Below are 25,851 nucleotides of genomic sequence, written 5' to 3'. Positions count from 1 at the left end.
GGGGACCACTTAGACATTTCTAGATAGAAATTGACTACTATGAGTGAAATAAATACATTCACCTGAAAAAAAATATGTATTTTATCCCACCAAAAAGTTTAATTTGTTGAGGATGGGGTCTGGCCATTAGTATCCGGGGATCTTAACCATGTAGTCCAATCAGAACCACTGAAGTAAGGTGTGTGGAAGCATTTTGAGGTCCAAGTTTTTAGTTGGAGTATAAGATGTAACACAGGACCATGCTGTGATATAGTTGGAGTGAATAGAAGTAGCTTTATGTTAGAAGAATATAAACTTCCTGGAGTACTATGGATATCTACTGATGTAATTTTAGTAAGTTGACCCCCGTGTTCATTTAGTCTGTTAAGATCCAGATGATATAGTACCTGTCTTACTTTGAGCCTGTTTTCTTGGATTCTTTGGGCTCATTCACATTCAGCTTCTTTGGGCAGAGTAAAACCTTGCATATAATGCTATTCTTTTGAGCTTCTCAACCACCATTTTTTAAGAAGTTCAGTGTACCCTGTGCTTAACTGCTGAGTCACATGTGACTCTTTATGGCTTCATGGACTGTAGCCCGCCAGGGTGCTCTGCCACCGAATTCCCCAGGCAAGAATACTGGACTGGTTGCTATGCCCTCTTCCAGGGGATCTTCCCAACCCAGGAATAGAACCCATGTTGTTGCATCTCCTGAGTTTCTAGGTGGATTCTATAGCAGTGAGCCACCTGGTGCTTATATGTAAAACATGAGCCAGTGCCCTCTGAATGATGAGCAGCATGGTGGTGGTGGGGCCTGCATGTATTTGCTATGTTGAGAATACATTTTATCAGACTACCTCAGAGTAGATCATATTCTCTTGGCATTACATTCTATGATGTATTATTCTTGGAACCCAAAGAGCATTCTTGGCCTAAGAGTATAAACACAGGAGTCACAAAATGAGTGGGATATTCTAAAGATTTTATATTTTAGTGAAAGAACATATCTCCCCAGAATGATAGTATGAGTACATTTTCCTCTTGGAACTTGCACAGATGAACCACTCACAGCTTACTAAGATGAAAACAAGATATTGAAAGTCTGAAAGGTTTTATGTCTATTTAAAAAATGAATTTGTAATGAAATACTTTCTCATATAGAGCCATTGGACCCAGATAGCTTCACTGGTGAATTCTTACCAAATTTAAAAGAAAAAAATAACACCACTTTCTTCTAGAGACTAGAAAAAGAGTGAACACACCCCAAGTGTTGGGAAACAGTTCTGAGTGCCCCTAATAGCTGGTTCCAAGTGTTTGAGAGCTCCTGGAATTCTTATGCTTTGCTGGTGAGAGTGTAAATTGATCAGAACAACTTTGTGAAATTGTTCAGCTGTCTGTTAGATGTCAACAGAGATATAAGCTGCAACTCAACAATCCCATTCTTCATAAATGGATATGTAAGTGGACCAAAAGATTTGGAAAGAGTGTTCATTATAGCATTATTCATTCAGTTCAGTTCAGTCGCTCAGTTGTGTCTGACTTTTTGCGACCCCATGGACTGCAGCATTCCAGCTTCCCTGTCCATCACCAACTCCTGGAGTTTACTCAAACTCATATCCATTGAGTCGGTGATGCCATCCAACCATCTCATCCTCTGTCGTCCCCTTCTCCTCCTACCTTCAATCTTTCCGAGCATCAGGGTCTTTTCAGATGAGTCAGTTCTTCGCATTAGGTGGCCAAAGTATTGGAGTTTCAGCTTCAGCATCAGTCCTTCCAGTGAATATTCAGGACTGCTTTCCTTTCGGATGGACTGGTTGGATCTCCTTGCAGTCCAAGGGACTCTCAAGAGTCTTCTCTAACACCACAGTTCAAAAGCATCAATTCCTTGGTACTCAGCTTTTTTAATAGTCCAGCTCTCACATGCCTAACATGACTACTGGAAAAACCATAGCCTTAACTAGATGGACCTTTGTTGGCAAAGTAATGTCTCTGCTTTTTAATATGCTGTCTAGGTTGGTCATAACTGTCCTTCCAAGGAGTAAGCGTCTCTTAATTTCATGGCTGCAGTCACCATCTGCAGTGATTTTTGGAGCCCCCAAAATAAAGTCTGACACTGTTTTCCCATCTACTTGCCATGAAGTGATGGGACCAGATGCCATGAACTTCGTTTTCTGAATGTTGAGCTTTAAGCCAACTTTTTCACTCTTCTCTTTCACTTTCATCAAGAGACTCTGTAGGTCTTCTTCACTTTCTGCCTTAAGGGTGGTGTCATCTGCATATCTGAGGTTATTGATATTTCTCCTGGCAATCTTGATTCCAGCTTGTGCTTCCTCCAGCCCTGCATTTCTCATGATGTACTCTGCATATAAATTAAATAAGCAGGGTGACAGTATATGCCTTGACGGAATCCTTTTCCTATTTGGAACCAGTCTGTTGTTCCATGTCCAGTTCTAACTGTTGCTTCGTGACCTGCATACAGATTTCTCAAGAGGCAGGTCAGGTGGTCTGGTATTCCTATGTCTTTCAGTATTTTCCACAGTTTATTGTGATCCACACAGTCAAAGGCTTTGGCATAGTCAATAAAGCAGAAATAGATGTTTTTCTGGAACTCTCTTGATTTTTCGACGGCAGTTTGATCTCTGGTTCCTCTGCCTTTTCTAAATCCAGCTTGAACATCTGGAAGTTCATGGTTCACGTATTGTTGAAGCCTGGCTTGGAGAATTTGAGCATGACTTTACTAGTGTGTGAGATGAGTGCAGTTGTGCATTAGTTTGAGCATTCTTTGGCATTGCCTTTCTTTGACATTATTCATAATAGCCTGTATTTGGAAATAACTGAAGTAATCAATGGAAGATAGATACGCAAATGGCAATGTACTCATACATTGAAATATTATACAGCAGTAACAAAGAACCAGCTCCTGCCATATGTACATAGCAGTGTGGATAAATATCAGAAGGAAAATATCCAGTTAAAGAAGCCAGTGAAATAGTTTATGATTCTATTTATATAAAATTCTGACATCAGCACAGCTTACCAAACGTGATAGATTTTGGAGGAGCAGTTAGTTTGTGAGGGTATAAATGAATGGGAAGGAACACAGGGGAGCTTCTTGGGTTTTGCCTCTTGACATGGGTGGTGGCTGCAGGGGTATGTTCATATCATAAACTTTTGTCAAGCTCTGAATCTATGATCTGTACCCTTTATGTTAATGTGTTAGTTGCTCAGTTGTATTCTGACTCTTTGCAACCCCATGGACTGTCGCCCGCCAGATTCCTCTATCTATGGGATTTCTCAGGCAAGGATACTGGAGTGGGTTGCTATTTCCTTCTCTAGGGGATCTTCATGTCCAAGGGATAGAACCTGGATCTCCTGGATCACAGGCAGGTTCTTTACCATTCTTTACCACCAGGGAAGATCCTTTATGTACAGTATACAATTGAATATTAAAGTCAACTGTTCAGAGGAAAGATTAAGATGAAACAACTTTAAGGGAGACACTGATAAATAGAAAATTAAATCTTACATGCATACACTCTCAATAGATTCAAGATAAGATGGTAAAAGAAGTGCAGTTCTAATCTCTTGCAACTTTGATCTGCTCGGTTGATTTATATATCCGTGACTCAAAGAAGCAGCTCCTTTTTCCTTCAAGGAAAGGAACAAATAATTCCTTTAGAAGTAGCCTATGGAAAATTCATTAAAAAATATTAATAACCTATTCATCTCTATTTCATTTTTTAAAGTTGACGTCTATTTAATAAATTTGTGATGGGCAAAGGGAACTCTGTCCATGAGATGCTGGTAAAAAAAACTTAATTGCAGTGGTATAGCCTCACCCTGATGGAATTGTTTTCATTGGATATTTGATAGAGATTACAAAGACCTTAGATTACTAAGTACTTGACTTTTTTGTTGATAGTATGTGTTGTCACTGACTCAGCTGCTTTCTTTGTTACCGTCATGGTGAACTGACAGGATCCACTTACTTTTTAGGTGCAGGTGTTTGGACTGTATTCTGGAGAAGAATTTCATGAGACTTTTGACTGTCCCATTAAAGTAAGTATTCAGAGGATAAGTAAGTAAGTAATTTTTTCAGAGGATTTTTCTCAACAAAGGCAGTAAGCAAACTAATACTTTGAACACTACCAATCTTGCATTAATTTTGTCAGTAAGCATCCATCAGTCAATGTACTGGATACTATTTGATGCCTTGGAGGTGCACAGAATGTATGTTATGTGACTGTGACCTCAGTGTATCCTCCAACTTTTGTTGTAGTGGGTGAGATGATAAACACACACTGTGTGATTAAAGACTCAAATCACACAATCTGTGATTAAAGACTCAGAAGGAGGTAAAAACTCAGTGTTGAGTATAAAACTGAGAAGGGTTACTTCTAGCTCTTCTTGTTAGTGATGGCTCCCATAGATGGATTGATGTTTGACTGGGCTTTAATAAATGGACAGGACAGAGGGAGAAAGCTGACTGCCCTTGCAGAAGAACAGTATAATATAAATGAAGAGGCTAGAAAGTTCAAATTGTGTTCAGGAAGTGGCAAATAGTCGAGTATAGATGGTGCATAAAATACTGACTTGGCAGGAGAGCTGCATGGGCAGATTGAGGTGGCTTTATATTTAGGCTAAGGAATTTGTCTGGTAGATAAGAAGAAATTATGGAATGCCGAAGAGCAAAGAAGTGGCATAAAACTGAGCTAAGCTGAAAGCAAAGTAATACAGCAGCTATTTTCAGTATAGATGAGAAAGCTGACAGACATGAGGGAGAAGACCAGTTTTAGGTAACAGTTACTGTAGTTACAGTGGCTATTAGAGTTGTCAAGGAAGAGGTGGTTTAGTTTTCTCACGTGTTTATTCAAACATGTATTGATCAACAGGTAAAAGAGAGATGGGATCCGATAGAGGTTTTAGAAAGCCAGCCCTGCCAGAATGCAGGGGTATGCAAGCAAGAGAGTGATTGGGGGCAGGAGACGGTTTAGAAGGCTAAGCCATACCCTAGACATGGTGTTACAGGAGCTCAGTGAAAGAAAGAGAGTGAGTATTCAAGATGGAGTAGCAGTAATGAATTGGAAAAGCCTGGAGGAGGTAGGTTTAATAAGCTTTGGTGATGACCGCAGGTAATAAAAGACGGAAGAGCTGAGGGTAAATCAAGGTTCTTGCTTTAGTAATGGTGTGTGGGAAGGCTGTCAGCTGAAATAAGAGACGGTTTGAGGCAGGATGTTGCTAGTTTGGTCTGGAGTCTAGATAATGGTAGAGATATACCATCCAGTGGAAATGTTAGGGAGGTTTTGGAAATAAGAATGTAGAGCTCAGAATGGAGATTGGCCCTAAAAATCACAAACTGGGTAGGTAGCCAGCTGTACTTACAGCTGAGTAAGATGAAACCATTTTGAAAGTTATCATCCAGTTAAAGAAGAAAAAGACTGAGGGTCAAATTCTGGAGCAGTAACTTATTTTGTTTTTAAAATTTTTTATTATTTATTTTAGTATCACTGTGTTGGTTTATCTTATTTCTTTCTTTCTTTGGCCCCACAGCACGGGGGATCTTAGTTCCTCAACCAGGGATCAAACCCATGCCTCCTGCATTGGAAGCATGGAGACTTAACCACTGGACCTCCAGGGAAGTCCCCTGTAATGCTAATTTAAAGATTCAGGCAGTGGGAAGAAAAAATACCAATGAGGGATCTTAGAAGAATTAGGAGGATTGGAGGAGAAGCCAAAAGAGAGAGGGTTTCCAGAAGGAAGGAGCCAGCAGCACAGAAAAGGCAGTGTGGAGCTACCAGGAGGTAGGGACAGAAGCAGGGCACTTTATTTGATAATTATCAGCTCCTGGCGACCTTAATGAGGAGGGTCTAGGAGGAGGAGGCTCACTATGTATGGAGTAAATTGGAGATAAAGAAGGAGAAACAAGCAAGGTAGACTCTTCTTTCAAGAAACTTTGTGATGTAGAAGGGAGTTCATTTGGTAGATGAAGAAGGAACCAAAGTCCAGAAGGATTTCTGCCGGTCATGTTTTGGTTGTTGGTATTTAAAAAAAAAAAAAAAAATCACAGGGGGGAAGATCCAAAATAAGCAAAAGGGAATACTTAGTGGGGCGGCTCTAAGGGATGGGATCCATCATGTAGGGATGAAGGAGGGAAGCCTTGGATGTGAGTCCTACAGCCTCTGCTGGTGAGACCAAGCCAAGTGTCACTGAGTTGGGCAGTGAAGGCTTTGCAGTCAGGGGCAGTGACGTGATGGCCTTGGTTTCTTCTTGGTGGGGAAGAAAGCTTATGTGGTTGAAGGCACAGACATGACTGCACTCGCAGTTGTGATCTAGGACTGTGCATCACAAGAAAGCTAAGAGGACCCTCAAGAAAGATTTTAAGAACGTGTAATGACAGAATGTGTAAATGATTCCATTGGTATCCAGGATGGATGAGACAAGCGTGGAAGCAAAGAAGGGCTAACTTGGAAGTGAGAAATGAGGAGTCATATACTAATAAATGCCCTCAAAATGACAGGGTAGGAAATGGAATCTATCCCGTTGGCAGGTGGAGATGTATTCATTCATTAATAAGAATAGAAAATGTCTTTAGTTGAAGGTTTGTGAAAGTATAGCTGTGTCAGTTTTTTTAATGTGTAGAAAGAATTCTGTATGTTGGGCTGGAAGAACAACACAGTGTGTTAGTTGGTGATTACGTGGGTTTGGGGGTAAGAAAGTGAGGAGGCAGGGTCTTTGCAGGCTGGCAGCCATGTAAGGGAGCCCCAACGATGAGCTTATGCTGAGTGCAGCTTCAGACTCTGAGAAAGCCACTGACAAATGAAATAAATGATGACAAGGGATGGGGCAGCCTTGGGAGAAACCTTCGTGAGGGGTTGTAGGAGATTGTGGAGAGCAGGTGATAACCAGGGGCCCAGGAACTGACGGTGGAGGTAAAAGGGAACTCAGCTCAGTTCTGCAGCGCCGTTGTCTTTCCCACTGATGGAGTCCTACTCCAGACCGTGAGGCTGCACTGTAGCCCTTGTTCCACTTGGGAGGCATCCTTACAAGGAAACAATGTAGATTTCTTCTATGAAATGTCTTCAGTTACAAACGTTTGTGACATCTTGCTGCCTTAATTACCTTCATTGGCTGCCTGTAAAGAGGAGAGCCCACTCAGAGGGTCCCACTCAGCCAGAAACTACAGCTGTTCGCTCTCATCTTTTAGCTTTGACCTGACTTCATAGAAGAGACCCTCTCACACCAGAGCAAAACTTGCTTTCCCTTGGTGCAGAGTATCCCCTGAATAGATTACTTCCTACCTAGATACCAGGTTGATTTTTCGATGATGTTGCCTGTCATGTACAAGGGGCTTTCCTTCTGCTCTGCAGCTGTGACTCCTAACCAGTGACATGTTGGCTCCCTCTTCCTTGCAGATCATTGCTGTGCACCCGCATTTTGTGAGATCCAGCTGCAAGCAGTTTGTGACGGGAGGGAAGAAGGTAAATGCTGCATGTTGATGTCACAGGCAGTCTTTGAGGGGTTCTGTTTGCTCTTTAATTTATCTTTAATATTTTTAATGTCTGACTCTTCATTCGGAGAAAATTTGAGAAAGCACAGTGTAGTGAAATAGCAAGACCATTACCTCTTCGGGAGGTGTGGCCTCAGTGCTTGTCAGTGACATCCCTTTGGAATAGGTGCGGGCAAAAACAGATGTTACTCAAACTGGTTGCTAGCCTGTTGAAGTATAGCAGCCCCTTCTACACACAAAAAAAGAGGTAGCATTTAAAAAGTAAGAGCAAGTAAACTAGTGATTTCTTTCCACTTGTTGATAATCTCTTGGAAATCTTGAGAAAGTTTTGGAACAATCATGGCTCTTTTTAAAATTTTACATTTTAATTTATTTTTGTTGGAATATAATGTGTTAGTTTCTGCTGCACAAGGAAGTGAATCAGCTATTTTGTTGTTTAGTCGCTAAGGCATGTCCGACTCTTTTGCAACTGCTTGGACTTGGTGTTTATATATATCCCCTCCCTCTCAAGCCTCCCTCTCCCCGACCCGCATCCCACCCCTCTAAGTCAACACAGAGCACTGAGCTGAGCTTGCCATGACTCATTTTCAGTGACTTGTTCCTAGCATATTTTATTATCTTTGTGCTATTTAAAACATGAGAAAGTAAAAGAATTGTTTTATACATTAACATGTTTGTGAATATAGCAGATTCTAAAATGAAGGAATCTTTCTGCTTATTGAATAAGTTAATTTTTTTTTTTCTATTTGTATTCACCAGTGATTTTTTTTATAATAAAATGTTCCCACTGTCCTCGAACTCTGAATGTTGTTTCCTATCCAGTTTAGGGCTCAGTGGAGAGCAGGCTATATGTGTTTATTTCTATAGCAAGGTATAGCTATGGAATAGATACTTCGAGGCTTAGCTACCAAATGGTTTTGAATGTTTTGTGGTAGTTATCTGTCCTTTTCACTTGGACTGTTGCTTCATACAATGATATGACTGCATACTAGCTGTTGGCATTTTTCAAGCACTGGTTTTAGCTCCACATAATGTTTAAGTAGCAGGTCCTTTAGATTCCAACTGCATCTCAAGGCACAAAGCCAAGATTGCACCAGCTCTTATTTCTGTTTGAGAACAAGCTCGTTTCATCCCCTCCTCAGGACTTATTGTTATCCTTAGGCTCTACCAGCACTAACCTCACACAGAAATGTCTGTGGGATTGTGCTTAGTTGCTCTGTCATGTCTAACACTTTGTGACCCCATGCATTGTAGTCCACCAGGCTCCTCTGTCCATGGAATTTTCCAGGCAAGAATACTGGAGCAGGTTGTGATTTCCAACTCTGGGGAATCTTCTCAACCCAGGGATCCAGTCCATGTCTCTTGTGTCTCCTGAATTGGCAAGTGGATTCTTTACCACTGCGCCACCTGGGAAACATGTATAGAATTAATCAGTGGGAATTACAGATTGAAGCTAACATTTTCTATTTTAGATCTGCAGCTGACTTACTGTTAGGAAAAAGTAGCTACCTTACTTGTCTTAGTTGATTTCAGGAAAGAGTAGCTTCAAAATTCTTCTTGATAAAGTATTGATATTTCTTTAGTAAACACTTTTCTAGTTAGAACTTTTTATGTGATACAGAGCATGAATTCACATAGCTATAATTTAAACCCATGCATTTTAATTTAAAACTCATTAGGGATGAAAAATGCCAAGTCACTAGGTTTTTTGTTTGTTTTTTAAGTGGCCTAAACCGACACACTTTCATTATCTCACAGGTCAGAAATCTAAGAATGGCTTTCCTGTACAGTCTGTTTTAGGGCCTGTCATGAGATTTCAGTTCAGATTTTGGCCAGGGTTGCACTCATCTGAAGGCTTGACTGGGGTTGGAGATTCTGCTTCTAAACTGTCTGCTGCCTTCTTAATAGCAATCCCTCATAAAATGTTGATAACTTAAAATATTGATAAATCATTTTGGTTTAAGTCTTTTCCATGTGAGGATGCAGTTTTGAGTTCTAGCTTTCCAATTCCAGAAGTTAGAGACCTTAGAGTTGTCCCATATTTTTTCAAGGTATTGGTATGAAAGAACATATTAGGGTTAGTATGAATGATGTCCATATGGACTCAAACTTTGATGGTGGGAGTTTCTGTATAGATTTGTGTTCTTAATAGTCACCTTGTTGGTATGGTTTAATAATTGCTTTTATATCGTGAAGGGTACCTATCATCTGATCTAATTTGCCAGAGTAGTTTTTGCTACATGAATGTCTTGTCAACTTGCAAGATGCCTAAGGTAACTGTGTCAATAACGTGTTCATCCGTCTATGTAGCATTTGACATAGCTTACAGTCTGTAGAAGGGACCAAGTGAATGTAACTCTTTGGGCCGAAACTTCTAGAGTAGTTGTAACTCTTTGGGCCAAAACTTGTTGAGCAATTGTATGGATAACGAAGTAGTCCAGGATCTAAGTGCAGGCAAGGTCACTTTTTTTCCCAAAAGTTGGAATTGATACCAAGATTACATTGTGATAAGTATTAAAATAAGTAAAATTCACTGAATGCTGAACAGGCAAGAGCATCAAAGATATGGTTCATTTCTTTGGTTATCACTCTGCTTGACAGGTTTTTCTGTGTTCAGTGTTCTAAGAGGGAGCATTCTCTTTTCTCCTATTTTCCTGTTCATGTCTCCAAAAATGCATGTATAGACATTTTTTCCCAAGCACAAAATATGCTTAATTATGTACATATAAAATAAAAACAGTTCAAGTTATCTGGTGAAAAACTTGATATTATTGAGTTAGAATTTCTGGCTTAAAATCAGTTCAGTTCGGTCGCTTAGTCGTGTCTGATGCTTTGTGACCCCATGAATTGCAGCCTGCCAGGCCTCCCTGTCCGTCACCAACTCCCGCAGTGCACTCAGACTCATGTCCATTGAGTCAGTGATGCCATCCAGCCATCTCATCCTCTGTCGTCCCCTTCTCTTCCTGCCCCCAATCCCTCCCAGCATCAGAGTCTTTTCCAATGAGTCAACTCTTCACATGAGGTGGCCAAAGTACTGGAGTTTCAGCTTTAGCATCATTTCTTCCAAAGAAATCCCAGGGCTGATCTCCTTTAGAATGAACTGGTTGAATCTCCTTGCAGTCCAAGGGACTCTCAAGAGTCTTCTCCAACACCACAGTTCAAAAGCATCAATTCTTCGGTGCTCAGCTTTCTTCACAGTCCAACTCTCACATCCATACATGACCACTGGAAAAACCATAGTAATGTCTCTGCTTTTGAATATGCTATCTAGGTTGGTCATAACTTTTCTTCCAAGGAGTAAACGTCTTTTAATTTCCTGGCTGCAGTCACCATCTGCAGTGATTTTGGAGCTCAAAAAATAAAGTCTGACACTGTTTCCACTGTTTCCCCATTTATTTCCCATGAAGTGATGGGACCAGATGCCATGATCTTCGTTTTCTGAATGTTGAGCTTTAAGCCAACTTTTTCACTCTCCACTTTGACTTTCATCAAGAGGCTTTTTAGTTTGTGTTCATTTTCTGCCATAAGGGTGGTGTCATCTGCATATCTGAGGTTATTGATATTTTTCCTGGCAATCTTGATTCCAGCTTGTGATTCTTCCAGCCCAGCGTTTCTCATGATGTACTCTGCATAGAAGTTAAATAAACAGGGTGACAATATACAGCCTTGGCATACTCCTTTTCCTATTTGAAACCAGTCTGTTGCTTCATTTTTTAAAAAATATATTCTGGATTCACGTCTCTTGCCAGTATGTGATTTTCAAATATTTGCAAATATTTTCTCCCAGCCTTTGAGCTGTCTTTTTACTTTTTTGCTGGTGTCATTTGAGGTACAAAAGTTTTTAATCTTGCTGAAGTACCATTTATCTGTTTTTGTGTGGAATTTTTGTTGTGTGTGTGTGTGTGTGTGTTATACTCGTGCTTTTGGTATTGCATCTATGAAATCATTGCCAAATCTAAGGTCATTAAGATTTATGCTTGTGTGTTATTCAAAGAGTTTTATAGTATTAACTTTTAAATTTAGCTCTAGAGTCTACCTTGAGTTAATTTTTGTGTATGGTATAAGGTAGGGGTCTGAATTCATTCTTTTGCACATGGATATCCAGTTGTCCCAGCCCTCTCTGTTGCAAAGACTGTTCCTTTGCCATTGTCTTGGGCCCTCTGTCAAAAATCAGTTAGCCGTAAATGTTGGTTTATTTGTGGACTTTCAATTCTGTTGATTTCTGTATCTGTCCTTGTCCCAGTACCCTTTTTAGTTTTTAGAACCATTGATTACTTACAAGATGACAAACAAATTAACTCCTTTTAAAACATTTTGATTTTGACTTCTTTACCTTTAAAAGCCATTTTTATACCATCATTCAAAATTCTGCAAATAACAAATGCTGGAGAGGCTGTGGGAAAAAGTTGAACCCTCCTACACTAATGGTGGCAATGTAAATTGGTGCAGCCACTATGGAGAATAGTATGTCTGTTCCTTAAAAAAACAAAATAGAGTTACCATATGATCCAAAGATCCCACTCCTGGGCATATATCTGGGGAGAACTATAATTTGAAAAGATACATGTACCCCAGTGTTCGTTGCAGCACTATTTATTCCACAGTAGCCAAGATATGGAAGCAATCTAAATGTCCAGAAACAGGTGAATGGATAAAGAAGATGTGGTGTATACACACACTGGAATATTATTCAGCCATAAAAATAATGAAATAATGCATCTGTAGCAGCAAGGATTGACCAGAGATTATCATACTAAGTGAAGTAAGACAGACAAATATAATATTGCTTATATGTGGAATCTAAGAATATAATATAAATTAACTTATTTACAAAACATAAATAGACCCACATTCGTAGAAAACAAACTTATGATTACCAAAGGGGGAAAGGAGGGATAGATTAGGAGTTTGAGATTAACAGATACACACTATTATATATAAAATAAACAACAAGGACCTACCATATAGCACAGGGAATTCTACTCAACATTTTGTAATAACCTGTAAGGGAAAAGAATGTGAAAAAGAATAGCTAAATATATATGTATAACTGAATCAGTTTGCTGTACATCTACTTCAATAAAAAATAATGAAAATAGAGTTAAAGGGCATTACAATTTTTCCTATTTATGTTAGAGGTTTAAGAAACATTAGTATGTAAATATGTGCTCTATTTGAGCTTCCCAAGTGGTGCTGTTGGTAAAGAACCTCCCTGCCAGTGCAGGAGATGTACGAGAACAAGGTTCAAACCCTGGGTTGAGAAGATCTCCCGGAGAAGGGAACGGCAACCCATTCTAGTATTCTTACCTGGAGAATCGCATGGACAGAGGAGCCTGGAGGGCTACAGTTCATAGGATCCCAAAGAGTCAGACATGACTGAAGGAACTTTGCACACACGTGCCCTCTATTCAGGAACTTGTAACATACAAGCTGTTGACTAATTCTCTGAATTCATTAAAGTTTATTGTATAAATATGTATTTAGTGAGTAGTAAAAACTAGTGTTTATTTAGTAAGTTAGAGTGATTTCTTTGTATTGAGTTAAATAACTAGAGATTGCCAAAACGTACAGAAGCTTGGTGTGCTTTGCAGAAATCTCTGGAAAGATTTCTTTCTTCTGTATGTGTATGGTGTGCACTTTCGAAGATCACCTGCACTACATGGTTTTGGAATTAATGTGTTTTGTCTGTTTTAAAATAGATAATATTTAGTTGCGATTATTTCAGGAAATATTTCTAATTTCATTAAGGAATGCACCTTTGATTTTAAAAACTAAGAGAAAGGCTTTTGGAAGGTGATATTAAGAAAGAGGTAATATTGTGAAAAAATTTTCTTTTTAAGGTGTTAGCAGATTTTTAGGGGGAGTCGATTTTTTCCTTATAACTGAGTTATGGCATTTTATACCTTTGTAAATGAGAAAAAAATCAAAATCCTCATTGGCCCAATCACAACTCTGATCATTCCAACTGCAGTTTGCAACCAGTGCCGTAAACTAAGCAGAACAAGTTTGAAGAGTCCAACATTTAGCAAATGGTGACAACCTTGCACTAGACCTCCCTGTTCAGAGTAGATGGCAGATCATATGATGGAAAAAGCGCAGAGACAAGTATCATGTAACTGAGAGGTTAATTTGATCTTTAAAAAAAATGAAACGGTGACTAGCCAAATGAAGGTGTAATGTGGAATAAAGGCATTCTTAACCCTTAAGAATACTGATCTTCTCTAGACTGACAGCTAAATGCATCTAGGAATTATATGTCCACTTCTGTAAACAATGATGAAAGCTATACAACAACCACAGAAGCAAAATAGGAAAGATAGATGTCCTACAGAGAGAGAATCTTGATGTCATTTCATAAGAAAATTTGATGGAGGTTTTTAATTGAAGATTCTAGTTGATTTGATGGGAAAACTTAGTTACTGGGCAAGGGGTAAACATTTTTTAAAAAGTAATCAGAACATGTATTTCAGAATAGTTCCACAAACTAGTCATGAAGGGAAAAAAAAACCAAAAAACCTGAAACTGCAGTTTGACACAGTTGTTGATATTTCCTTTTTAAGGTTCTAGCTTCTTAGGTCTTTGGAGATAACTCCTTATTCACCTGGGACTGGAAAGAGGCGGCAATAGTTCTGTCTGGCATAAACTTTTATTTTAGATTTTCAAGGTAACTTCTTAGTAGTTGAATGCCATAGCTGGATTTATGGACTCCAGTGCTTGACACATGAGCATAAAAAGCTTATTCTAAATTCTGTTTTGTTTCCATGTTGAAAAAAGAAAAGAAAAAGCACATCTCGTAAGAGTGCCGTTGGAGAGAACTTTCAAACGTGTGAATCGATGGATTTTTTTTTTCAAGTGTAAACCTCCTTGTGTAGCAGGAATTCTAATGCATGAGCATAGAAATGAGGTATGTCTTCTAGAAATAAGTCTGCCAGGCAAATCTTGTCTGGTTTGTTTGCTATTTTTTTAATTGCTCAACTTTCTCTGTCAGCAGATAACTTGAGTTCCCTATGACCTTTACCTTTGAACTCTGAAATACACTTCATAATAACTGATTCTCCTCCTTTGACAAATTATTCAATTGTCGCACTGCTGTTTGCAGCGCAGTTCATTTATAGAAACGAGGTAGTCAGCTGTTTGGCATTGCAGTGAACTAGAATGAGGGGACCTGGCCGCAGGGATAGCTCACTTTGTAAGCTGGAAAGTGTCAGTCAGCAAACAAGGCAAGGACCTGCATGCATGAAATGAGAAAAAGCGCTTCACTATTCAGGGCTGAAGGCTCCTGGCAGATTTTACCTGAAGGACAGAGGTAGAAGCATCAGCTAGCTTTTCAGTGTCCAAAATGATCAGCAAACAAAAAATCGAGTGTTGGATTCTTTTTGGAAGACAATACAGTGGAGCAGTTTTTTGTAGTAATGCAAATCTTTTTAACATTTCCCATAGCCCAGTAAACTGCTATGACCATTAAATGTGAAATACAGTGTTAGGTGTTAGTCACTCAGTCATGTCTGACTCTTCACAACGCCTTGGACCCACCGGGCTCCTCTGTCCATGGAATTCTCCAGGCAAGAATACTGGAGTGGGTTGCCATGCCCTTCTCTAAGGGATCTTCCCAACCCAGGGATTGAGCCCAGGTCTCCTGCATTGCAGATGGATTCTTTACCAGCTGAGCCACAAGGGAAGCCCAAGAACACTGAAGTGGGTAGCCTATCCCTTCTCCAGGGGATCTTCCTGACCCAGTGACTGAACCCAGGTCTCCCACATTGCAGGCAGATTCTTTACCATCTGAGCCACAAGGGAAGAGTCCTTCCTTATATATTTGCTTGTCTCCTGGTCAGATGGAAGCTGGGGTTCTTGGGGTCATAAAAGATCTTTTTTAATTTTTAAAAAGTTTATTGAAGTATTGAAGTTGATTTGCAATGTAGTGTTAATTTCTGCTCTACAACAAAGTGATTCTGTTATATGTATTCTTTTTCATTATGGTTTATCAACAGGATATTGAGTATAGTTTCCTGTGCTGTACAGTAAGACTTTGTTTATCCTGAAAAAGTCTTTGATGTCAGTTTCACTACCCAGGCTGCTGACCAGGGTATCTGGAGAATGATACTTCTGCAGGCATTTAGATGCTTGATCTTAGGCAGTTTTCTACATGCAGACTTTTCTCACACATCACTTTTCAGGCAACCACCAAATTTATGTCCAAGTGGTTGCACATAGAACCATTGTAAATAAACACCTTCATCTCTTCTAGGCATGGTGTTATAAATTGTGGTTCCATTCCTAGAATTCATCTCATGCTGTAAGCATACCAAAATTGATTAAAAACTACCAGCTAATAGGAAGTAAAACACAGTGTAACCTTTACAGATATTTCTTAGGTATTTAAAACCCAAGTTGTAAATAGCTATATTGTAAAAGTACATTTTGGTTGGTTTTTCTCAATGTATTGAACTGATTGAAGCTAAAATTTTAAATCCAGGGCTTAAAAATAGAAATCACTTCCAATATCAGTGACAGATGTTTTTCCTTGCTTTCAAAATTAAGTTCATCCATCTCAAACATGAGTTGCTTTTTTGATGTCAGTATGTAGAGCTCCCAACATCCAGGAGATGGATCCATGGCAACCACATTTTCTTCAGTCCTCCTCGTTTCATAGCCATCAAAAGCCTGGTGAGAACAGAAGCGTTTTTGTCTTTAATGAGTTCAGCTAACTTTTCCGTGTGTAATATTTCTGTGTTGTTCGCAGCCCTTCCCTGGATTCTGATGTTAAGCTTACCATCTGTCTTCTCAGAGTAATCAAACCATCCTTTGTTCCTTGCTGAAAATATCTTTGTTTGCATGTTGAGAATGCTGTGGTTGTTCTTTAGTATTTGGAGTAGTTATTGCCTGTGCCAAATTACTGTTGGAGTAATTTTTCAGGCCTTTGTCATTAAGCATTTGGGGATCCCCCCCCCATTATAAGTTAGATTGTTTCCTTTTAGTTTTCTCATTCATTTTCAGCCAGTATTGCTCTTTGATGTTTGTAACAGTGCAGATTTGAACCCACTCAAAGTCTAATGGTGGCGTATGTGGTAGAGAAGAGCTGTGTCAGGGCCCTGCAACCCTAGATCTCCAGGAACACACTTGCAGAGTGTGAGGAAGAGGGTGTGTTAGAAGGAGGGTGTTACAGGATTTGGTCTGTTGATAAGAGGTGGTGGGGGGAGGCTTTAAAGAAGTAGGACTTTGCACTGGGTCAGGTGCTGTCTGGAAGCAAGAGGTTTTCCATCACTGGATATCTTAATACATCATATCCAGAAGGAGGAAAGATAAAATCAAGACTAAAGACATTGATAAAGAAGCAGTCTTTCCTTTTAGCCAGGATAGGGAGGTGTTTGGTCATTTATGTGGCTTGGAAACTGTTGATATTTTGTCCATGTTCAGATGTGATTATGGAGTGGTCCTGTTTTTCCTCCTCATCTTATGGTCACAGGGCCTTGTCTTCTGTCAGTGTTCTGTGAAATTGTTTATATCTACCCAGAGAACACCAAGGCCCTGCTCTGAATGGCAGACTAGCTCCTGCATGCCAGCTTTTTTCTCTGTCTTCATTGTGACAAATAAAATGCCCAACATTTGCTAAATGGCTTATTGAGGTACTTTATGAAAATAATACATACTATTTGATTCCCCTTTCTGGTAGAAATATAAATATATGATGTAGCAATTTCATGGAAAGCTGTATACCAGATTATTAACAATATTAATATTATTAACATGTTATTAACAATATCTGAGCAAGATTATTAGTGTTTTTTCTGGCCTGCATTGGCATTTATTTTCTGCCTTTTTTTTTTTTTGTAGAAAACATGCCTTTTATAATAATGAAAAGCAATAATAAAAGAATGTATAAAGTAATCTCAACTATTTTGGCTCTCTTTTCAACTTAGCATTCTAAATCATATGAAATTCCCTACATTATTGAAGTCTAATCTTAGCTCAGATGTTCTTTAATGATTATGTAATTTTCCATCCTGCAGGTCAATTTAATTTTCTTAATCGGTCTCATATTATTGGACCGTTAGGTTGTATCCCGTTTGGGGTTATCATAAATCATGCTGTATTGAAGTTAGAAATCTTTGGGTATGAACTTTTGTTTGTGCTTCTGAATGTTTTCCCAGCTCTGATTCTTAGGATTAGAATTACTGGGTCAAAGATTCCGAGTATTTTTTAGGCTCTTGATACATATTGCCAAGTAAAGGTACATTCTAGAAAACATACTGATTTATACCAGCTGTGTGTTTTAGAGGAGCTGTTTTACCATATCAGCTTGGCCAATTTGATATACATAGAAAGAGACTCCATTGTTCTATTTTGTAACTTCCTTGAATTATTAGTGATTCTGAGCATTTTTATTTACTAGTCACTTATATCCCTTCCTTTGTGATTTCTCTGGTTGTATTCTTTGCTCGGGGCAGCTTTTAATATTACCACAGAAGCCAGGACAATGACGACTGTCCATTTGATATTTATTGTCAGTTTGAGCGCAAATTATTGCTGCTTACTGAATAGCCTGCAGCCTTTTGTCCAATTTTAGCTAAACCTGGAATAATTATTCTTGTTCTAGGGAGGCTTATATAGGAGTCGTAATGAGACTTTGGAGTAGATGCTGAACTGTGTACAAAGAAGATGAGTATATTCTGCTCCACAGATGTATCTGCCCCTAAACCGTCTGCCCTGCTGCTTCCTTGAAGGCTCTTAAAAACAAGCCACCATGCCCAGTTAAAGGCAGGTTCATTTGATTTGGTTTCTTCTTTAGGCAGTGTCCCGATCTTTACTTTTTCCCCTTTTACTTCATTTTTTTTTCCCCATTGAAGTATATAGTTGATTTGTTATTGTTGTTGTTTAGTTGCTAAGTTGTGTCAGCTTTTTTGCCACCCCACTGACTGTAGCCCACCAGGCTCCTCTGTGCACGGGATTTCCAGGCAATAATACTGGAGTGGGTTGCCATTTCCTTCTCCAGGGGATCTTCCCAGGAGGAGCCACAGGAGCTCAGGTTTGATCCCTGGGTCAGGAAGATCCCCTGGAGGAGGGCATGACAACCCACTCCAGTATTCTTGCCTGGAGGATCTCATGGACAGAGAAGCCTGAGAGGCTACAGTCCATGGGGTCGCAAAGAGTCAGATATGACTGAGCAGCTGAGCACACATAACTTGCATAGTTGATTTACAGTGTCGTGTTAGTTTCATATGTACAGCACAGTGATTCCATTAAATATCTATGTGTATATATATGTGTGTTTGTGTGTGTGTGTGTGTATATATATATATATATTTTCCATTTCAAACTCTTTTCCATTATAGATTATTACAAAATATTGAGTATACTTTACTGTGCTATATGGTAGGTCCTTGTTGGTTCCTTTTTGCTTTAATTTGAATTGAGTGAAGTGCTTATTCACATCCGTAAACCTGTGTGTTCTGGTGACTCTTCCTGTTATTCAAGACTTAGCAGTTTTGTATTTCTTTTTCATAACCTCACTGTGCAAAGATCTCCTCCTGAGTCATCTGTGATTGAGATTATGTGTAGTTAAAATTAGAGATATTTGTTCATCACACAGAACGTTCATTCAAGTTGCATCACCCAGTGGATGTTTATTCTACTGGGGAAGGGGTCCAACCTTGAACCCAGTCCCAGGGAATAGATCCTCAGACAGCTGAAAGCTGAAAAACAGACTCAAGATTTTTGATTTGAACAACCAGCTCTGTTAAGTCTTCAGGATCCACATGAGAGGCTGTTTTTTTTTTAGTAGAAAAATTAACTTTTTTAAATGCCTCATTCATCTCTGGAATCCCATTTGCAATTGTGAGTTGCATGTGCAGAAATTGCATGTTGCTAGTTTGAATAGGAATCTTCCTCACATGCTGGGTCCAGTTGATTGCTAAACCCAGATAGGTGGGCGGGTAGACATAGATTTATATCTCTGTCATTGCTAGGTTTTTATTCTTTTTTTAATGTGAAGGAAACGCTCCTAAGTGGCACCTCTTGTGTTTAACTTCGTTGGTTCACACTGAATTCATAGCTTGGATTTCTTGGCTACTAAATTGACTGTTACTTTATGTTGATATGATGTTTTTTTAAATTTCAAAGCATATTTCTGGTACATAATTAACTTCAAGAATTTGTCAAAAAGCTGTGTTGCTTTTCAGCTGTGTTCATTCAGATATTGCCTGGAAGCAAATGGCCTGTCACATGGGCCCTGGAAATCTACCTGTGTAAAGGCTTTCTCTGGTAGCAAGATCTGGCCTGTGTCAAACTGCTTTTAATCAGGTTAGCCCACTTTTCAGGAAAGGAGGTGGGTGGACTAGAACCTGTGCAGAAAATAGCCACCTAATTTAGAGCAGTCATATATTTAGGAAGTCCCCATTTTCTTCTTACATGATGTGAGTTTTCTCTCAATGATGGTCAGGAAGGCTGTGTGTTTTAAACTTCGGTACTGAGCCAAAGCAGGAAGCAGTACAGAGGTGTTCTCTGCTCTGCAGGCTGCTGCTTCTTGGTCATTTCTGTCTCCATCAAGATTCAAGAATCCTGTCTGCTGCCAGCTACTACCCCAAGTCTACTCCATGCTCACCAATTTTTTTCTCACTTGCCTTCTTGACTTCAGTTTTATCCTTAATCTCTTCCGATCTTAGATTTAAAAATCCTTCTGTGACAAGCCCTCCTCATCATTATGCCCTTTGTTTTTACTGGGACAGTAAATATTTGGCATATTCTAATTTGCTGGATTTTATTTTGCTCTCTTTATTTCTCTGTCATTCTGAGCTCCAGTATCTTCTCTGATTAAGCATTTATCTCTTGTAGAGTCTGTTTTCTCCAAGGCTCTCTGTCCTTTCTGGAGGAAACACCTTCACCCATGGGCTCAGACCCCAGCCTCAGCAAGCAGTGTTGCTGGTATTAGGGAGCCCAAATGACTCAAATGATTTATATACTTGGAAGAGCACAAGATGATTAAAAAAGGTCCAATCATACTCCTTTTCCTCCACCAGGGAAGAATGGGTGATGGGTAATGATGGGTGTTAGGCTACCAGAATCGGCAGCTTTATTACAGCCCCATAGGAATCCCAGCCTGTGTGTGGGAGATTCTGGGATGTGGTATAAGAAAGTACTAGATAGATTTATCAGCACAAAACATAGGAGAATAAAGTATATTGCTGAGGATGTGAGGGCTCCTATTGAAATATAAGTACCAAGAGTGCTGACTGCCAGAATGTGGATTTATGGGAGATAAAGCCCTAAAATACTTTCTCCAACAAAAAAATAGACCTCTTGGAAACAGTTTTTCCTCTCTCTGTACTTAGCTCCCATTGAGCTTAAATTGCTCTCAGTATTGTGATAATGACAATTCAATATTACAGGATGTGGAAGATGAACCAAATAAATTAACCAGCTGCTTTTAAGGGTAGTTCCCTCAATGGCTTCCCCTCTAAAATGCTTTGTAGAAGATTCGTGCTCAGTAGGTCTCTAGGCAGTTTTATGGGTCGAAGAAAGAAATGGATTTTATTAAATGTCAGTGAAATACAAGCAGGTAGTTTTGTGGTAGTTAAATTAGCATAGAGTGTGTGTAAGAAAAGCAGCTTATCATGGCTTAAATCGCAGAAACAGAACTTTCCTTGGCCTTCCTGCCAGATGATAGGTTTCTGCCTGAAAGTCCCATACGTTAGGATGGAAAAATCCTAACCCTTCCTATCTGAAACTGCAAGATGTTATCCATCAAATGCTGCATGTACAGGATCATTTTATTTGGAGAGTTTAAAAGGACAGTAATGGCAATAATTTTGTAATTTCTAGCTGACATTTAAGATTTTATACTGTGTATGGACTAAGAGATAGGACTCATGAGTAAAGGGTTCAGTGAATTGGGAATTGGGATTGACATGCACACACTGCTCTATTGATAGATAAATATATAACCAATAAAATAGATAACCAACCAGGACCTACTGTATAGCACAGGGAATGCTGCTCGATATTCTGTAATAACCTAAATGGGAAAAGAATCTGAAAAAGAATCCTAGATAGATGCATGTGTATAGTTGAATCACTTTGCTGAAACTAATGCAGCATTGTTAATCAACTCTGCTTTAATATAAAATACAAGCATTTTTAAAAGAATTGAGTGGAGTGCAGAGGGAAGACAGAAAGAAACACTTCATGGGATCAAGCCAGTAACATAGAGGAGAAGGGCAGGCCGGGTCGGGGGAGGACAGGAGAAGTGGGTACTGTGACGTTCCAGAGAGCTTTGTGCAAGCAGACAAACCGATTCCAGGACATCGCTGCTCAGACCAAAGGGGAGACCAGTCGACATCCCTGAAACCAAGGAGCCGCAGTAACCTAAACCAAACAGAGAAGGTCTCGCCTTACAGTTCATAGTGTCTCAAAGAGTCAGACATGACTGAAGCAACTGAGCACGGCACAGCACCTTCAAAAGACTTCAAATTTATGACAAGTTGTGCACAAGTCATATCCTCTGACATTGAGCAAAAGGAAAGAGCAGCATTTTAGGAGTAGGACATGGCGTCAGTGTACATGAGCCCTTTCTCAGAGTGTGTGGATGTATTCCTTGGATGAATCAGTCCCAGGGCCCTTTCTTTTAGATGTGTGAAAGAGGGCAGATGCCTCTGTGTCTGAGATACGGTACTGCTGCTGCTAAGTCGCTTCAGTCGTGTCCGACTCTGTGCGACCCCATAGACGGCAGCCCACGAGGCTCCCCCGTCCCTGGGATTCTCCAGGCAAGGACACTGGAGTGGGTTGCCGTTTCCTTCTGCAATGCATGAAAGTGAAAAGTGAAAGTGAAGTCGCTCAGTCTGTCCGACTCTTCGCGACCCCATGGCCTGCAGCCTACCAGGTTCCTCTGTCCATGGGATTCTTCAGGGAAGAGACATTGCCAACTAAAGACAAGCCAAATGACTAGAGGATTTGGGAATTACACAGCTCCTCCCATAGCAAACACATTGTGTTTTTGGACAAGAAAAGAAGGAATGACTTTTAGACCCAGGAAAAGCCTACTCAGTGTCTAATATTTGTTATTCCTTCTGTGTCTAGCAAAGCATCTATAAGATTTGATGTATTTCCCCGATACATTTGGGGAGATGAGAAGTAAATACATTGTTCTCAGTGAACTAGATATAATGTGGCACCCACGATCCCATGACTCAGAACCAGTATTTGACTTAACGAAAGAATTCTCCAAAGCAATGATCTTCTCTAACATATTTAAGGCTATTTGTTTAGAGATCATCTCTTAATTTTCAAACGTAAAGGTAAGGTGATGAAACTACCACCATTTGAAAGACATGAGAAAAATAATATGAAGCGTGTCTAAAAGCATAATGGAAATGAGTTAAAACGTAACTGGTTTATAGAAGCTAGGACATTAGCTGCCCACCTGCCCCCCTCTGCTGTTTTTGAGCACCCATCAGTGAGTCAGTCACATCAGATAGGTACTACTGAGGCTGTATTATAAAAATAACATTAAGGGACCAGCCTCTTTACTCCTTTGATTTGTGTCAGGGCAGGGTACACAGGGTTTATTGTAGTAGGACTCTGGAAATTCAGACTGAATTCAACATTCTCTCCTTTCCTTCCTGCCCTCTGCTGGAAGTTTTCCTTGGAGCCAGAGCAGGAGACAAAGGGAGGCTGGGGCCCAGCAGGCTCAGCTTCCTCTCATTGCAGAAATCACACTGACCACAGCAGAAAGGATAAAGTGGAGTGACCTTGGCCTGGGTGGGAATTGCAACAAGATTTTATTAAGAGTTTTCTAAAAGAAGTTAGTGTTTTATTTGAAAATTAGATACCATATATGTGAATTCTCATCCATAGATAGGGGATCACAAATAGTCTTTTCAGTTCCAGTGAATTTTTTATTTTGTTTTATTTCAGATTTTCCCCTAAATTATCTTGACTGTTAAAATTAGAAGATTGACTTTCATCCCCATATCTATTAACATTATAAAGAATAATTCACGTGTGCTGTGTAGAATAGTTATTAAAGAGGAATAATACAAAATCACTTGTCCTCTCTCAAGTGATGATCTCTTTGTCTTTCAGGTTTTATATATGGATACACATTCATATTTTATTTAAAAGTCATTGTATTTAATCTGTTTTGCAATCTGCTTAATATGCTCTGAACATGTTTTCCTGTAAATAAGTGTCCATATTAAACACACACACCCCCACCCACCCCATGTATATACAGACATGTCCCTCTCCCCAGTGTCTGACCTTATCATTTTGGTTCATCTTTGTCAATTTTTCTTTCCTTTTTCCTTCACCTGTCAATTCTGAGACCACTGCTCTACTGTTGGGGGTGTTAATTAAAAAGAAAAAATTTTAGTATCTAGCAGGGCAGATGACCCCCCCCCACCTCCAAATTGCTTAATTAAAAAAATTTTTTTGTTATTATCACACATTTTCAAATGAGTTCATTGCATTTTAGAAGCTCTAGAAATAATTCCTTTGGGATTTTCTTGGGGTTTGCATGAAAACTGTAGGTTAATTTGGTAAGACTTAAGCTCTTCAGTGAGAATTCTGAGTCTTGTCATCTAGGTACACTCTGTATCTTTCCATTTATTTTGCTCTCCTCCTCTGTCCCTCAGTAAAGAATTTTTGTTTTCCATGTAGCTTGTATACACATATCTGTTTTTGTTCATTATTAACTTTGAGAGCTATGGACGTACCCTTGTTTACAGCTTTGATTGCATCCCCTAAAGTTGAGGTTTGTACTATTTGTATTTTCATTTCCCAAGTGCTCTGGCGGCAATTTGATTTCCTCTTTTACCCAAGGATAGAGAGTATTTTGGTTTTTTATTTCCTTTTTTTCCACTTGTTTTGCTCTTCTTATCCTTTGTTATTAATTTCTTGCTCTATTTTCTTGTCACTTGAGAATAAAGAGAATTATTCCTGAAGTTCGTTTCTGCTTTACGTTATGGCTCATTCACGTGGTGGTAGGAGTAGGAGATTTTTTCTTATTCCCTAGATAAGTTTTATTATTTTCAAATCCTGAATTTTTCCACATTGCCAGTGTTTTCTTCTTGTGAACTCATATTTAGGAGACATGGCTGTGAAGTTATCCATAGATTTTGTGAGAACTTGTCCAGACCTTTTACTCTGGATAGTGGTGGGAGAGCTTTTATGTTTTCCATTTTGCTGAATTGGAACATAATTGTCTGTTGGGAAAATGGATACAAAAGAATGCATTGGGTGGGCCAAAAAGTTCATTCGGGTTTCCTGTATGATGTCACAGACAAATCCAAACGAACCTTTTTGGCCAACCTAGTAATTATTGGTGTAGCAGGGAAGTGCTGTATTTTAAAAAATAAGAAAACAAAAACGAAACTTGTTCTCTGTGCTTAGTAAGGCAGGTGCTGCCCGCCTCGGTAACGGGCGCGGTTGCCCTCAGGAGGCCCCCTCCAGCCCCAGCCTGCCCGCTCTTCCTTCCAGGCTGTTTCTCCGAGCAGCGGCCGGCGCGGCAGCTCAGGTGCGCTGTTCCGGTGCTGACTGAGGACTCTGCCGCTGCCTGAGGTTTCCCCTGTGGCCCCCCAGCCCCGGCCCCCACTACTCTGTGCATCCTGCCGTATACTCGACCCAGGCGGGCTCTTTCTTGTAATGAGTCAGCTCACAGCCTTCACCGGGATCCTCCTTCTGTTAGGGTTAACAGAACTTCTAATTTGAAATTGAGGACTTATTTAATTTTCCTGACCCAGGTGCAGACTGTTGCCCTTTTAATACTCTAGTGGCCATTTCTTGGTGGGTGTTGGTGAGGGAGACGCCTCGCCCTGCATCTCCATGCCTCTCCCCCGGCCGTCCAGCAGAGCCGCCCCTCCAGCAGGTGCTGGTGGAGCTCTCCCAGGCCCCGCCCACTTTTTTTTTTTTTTTTTTACAGTCCCCGTCACCCCACTGAGGCCACTGAGTCGGGGGGTGGGGGGGACGACAGACCCTGTGGTCTTACCAGTTCTTCATGTTGAATACAATTGTCAGTGGCTACCTGTCTTTAGTGGAGCCTGACCTAATGTGTGGTAAGGGCCATACTCTCAAGCTTTCACCTCTGATCCCCAGTTTCAGACCTGTCCCATCACAAAACCCCGCACATACTCAGTGACCGCCTTAGCTCTGTTCTCTGCGTCATGACCCACGGGAGAGGCTGAGTCACAGCTGGAGGCCGTCCCTAAGGGTCACTAACTGGAAGCAGGCAGCCTTGGTGGTGGTGAGAATTTCTTAGAACCTGGGCCAGTCGAGATGGCTTAGAAGATCACTGAGCATGTAGGAGATCTATCCTGTGTGTATCCAGCGGGAACACAGGACCACATGTCTTTAGTAAAAGTTCTGCCTCCACT

The 25,851-nt window shown here is 40.0% G+C and overlaps 1 protein-coding gene across 2 annotated transcripts in view; it reads left to right on the top strand.

The window, feature by feature from the left end:
* Positions 1 to 25,851, top strand: part of VPS41 (VPS41, HOPS complex subunit) — a 200,147-nt gene that overhangs the window by 99,016 nt on the left and 75,280 nt on the right. For both annotated transcript variants that reach the window (XM_005679351.3, XM_005679350.3), the window contains 2 exons: positions 3,976 to 4,038; positions 7,392 to 7,457. In XM_005679351.3, coding sequence (XP_005679408.2) covers positions 3,976 to 4,038; positions 7,392 to 7,457 — 129 coding nt within the window. The remainder of the gene's footprint in view (positions 1 to 3,975; positions 4,039 to 7,391; positions 7,458 to 25,851) is intronic.

Source organism: Capra hircus, chromosome 4, assembly GCF_001704415.2.
Source record: "Capra hircus breed San Clemente chromosome 4, ASM170441v1, whole genome shotgun sequence".
Lineage (NCBI taxonomy): Eukaryota > Metazoa > Chordata > Mammalia > Artiodactyla > Bovidae > Capra > Capra hircus.
Note: the sequence above shows the minus strand (reverse complement) of the source record. Positions and strands in the feature narration are given on the sequence as shown.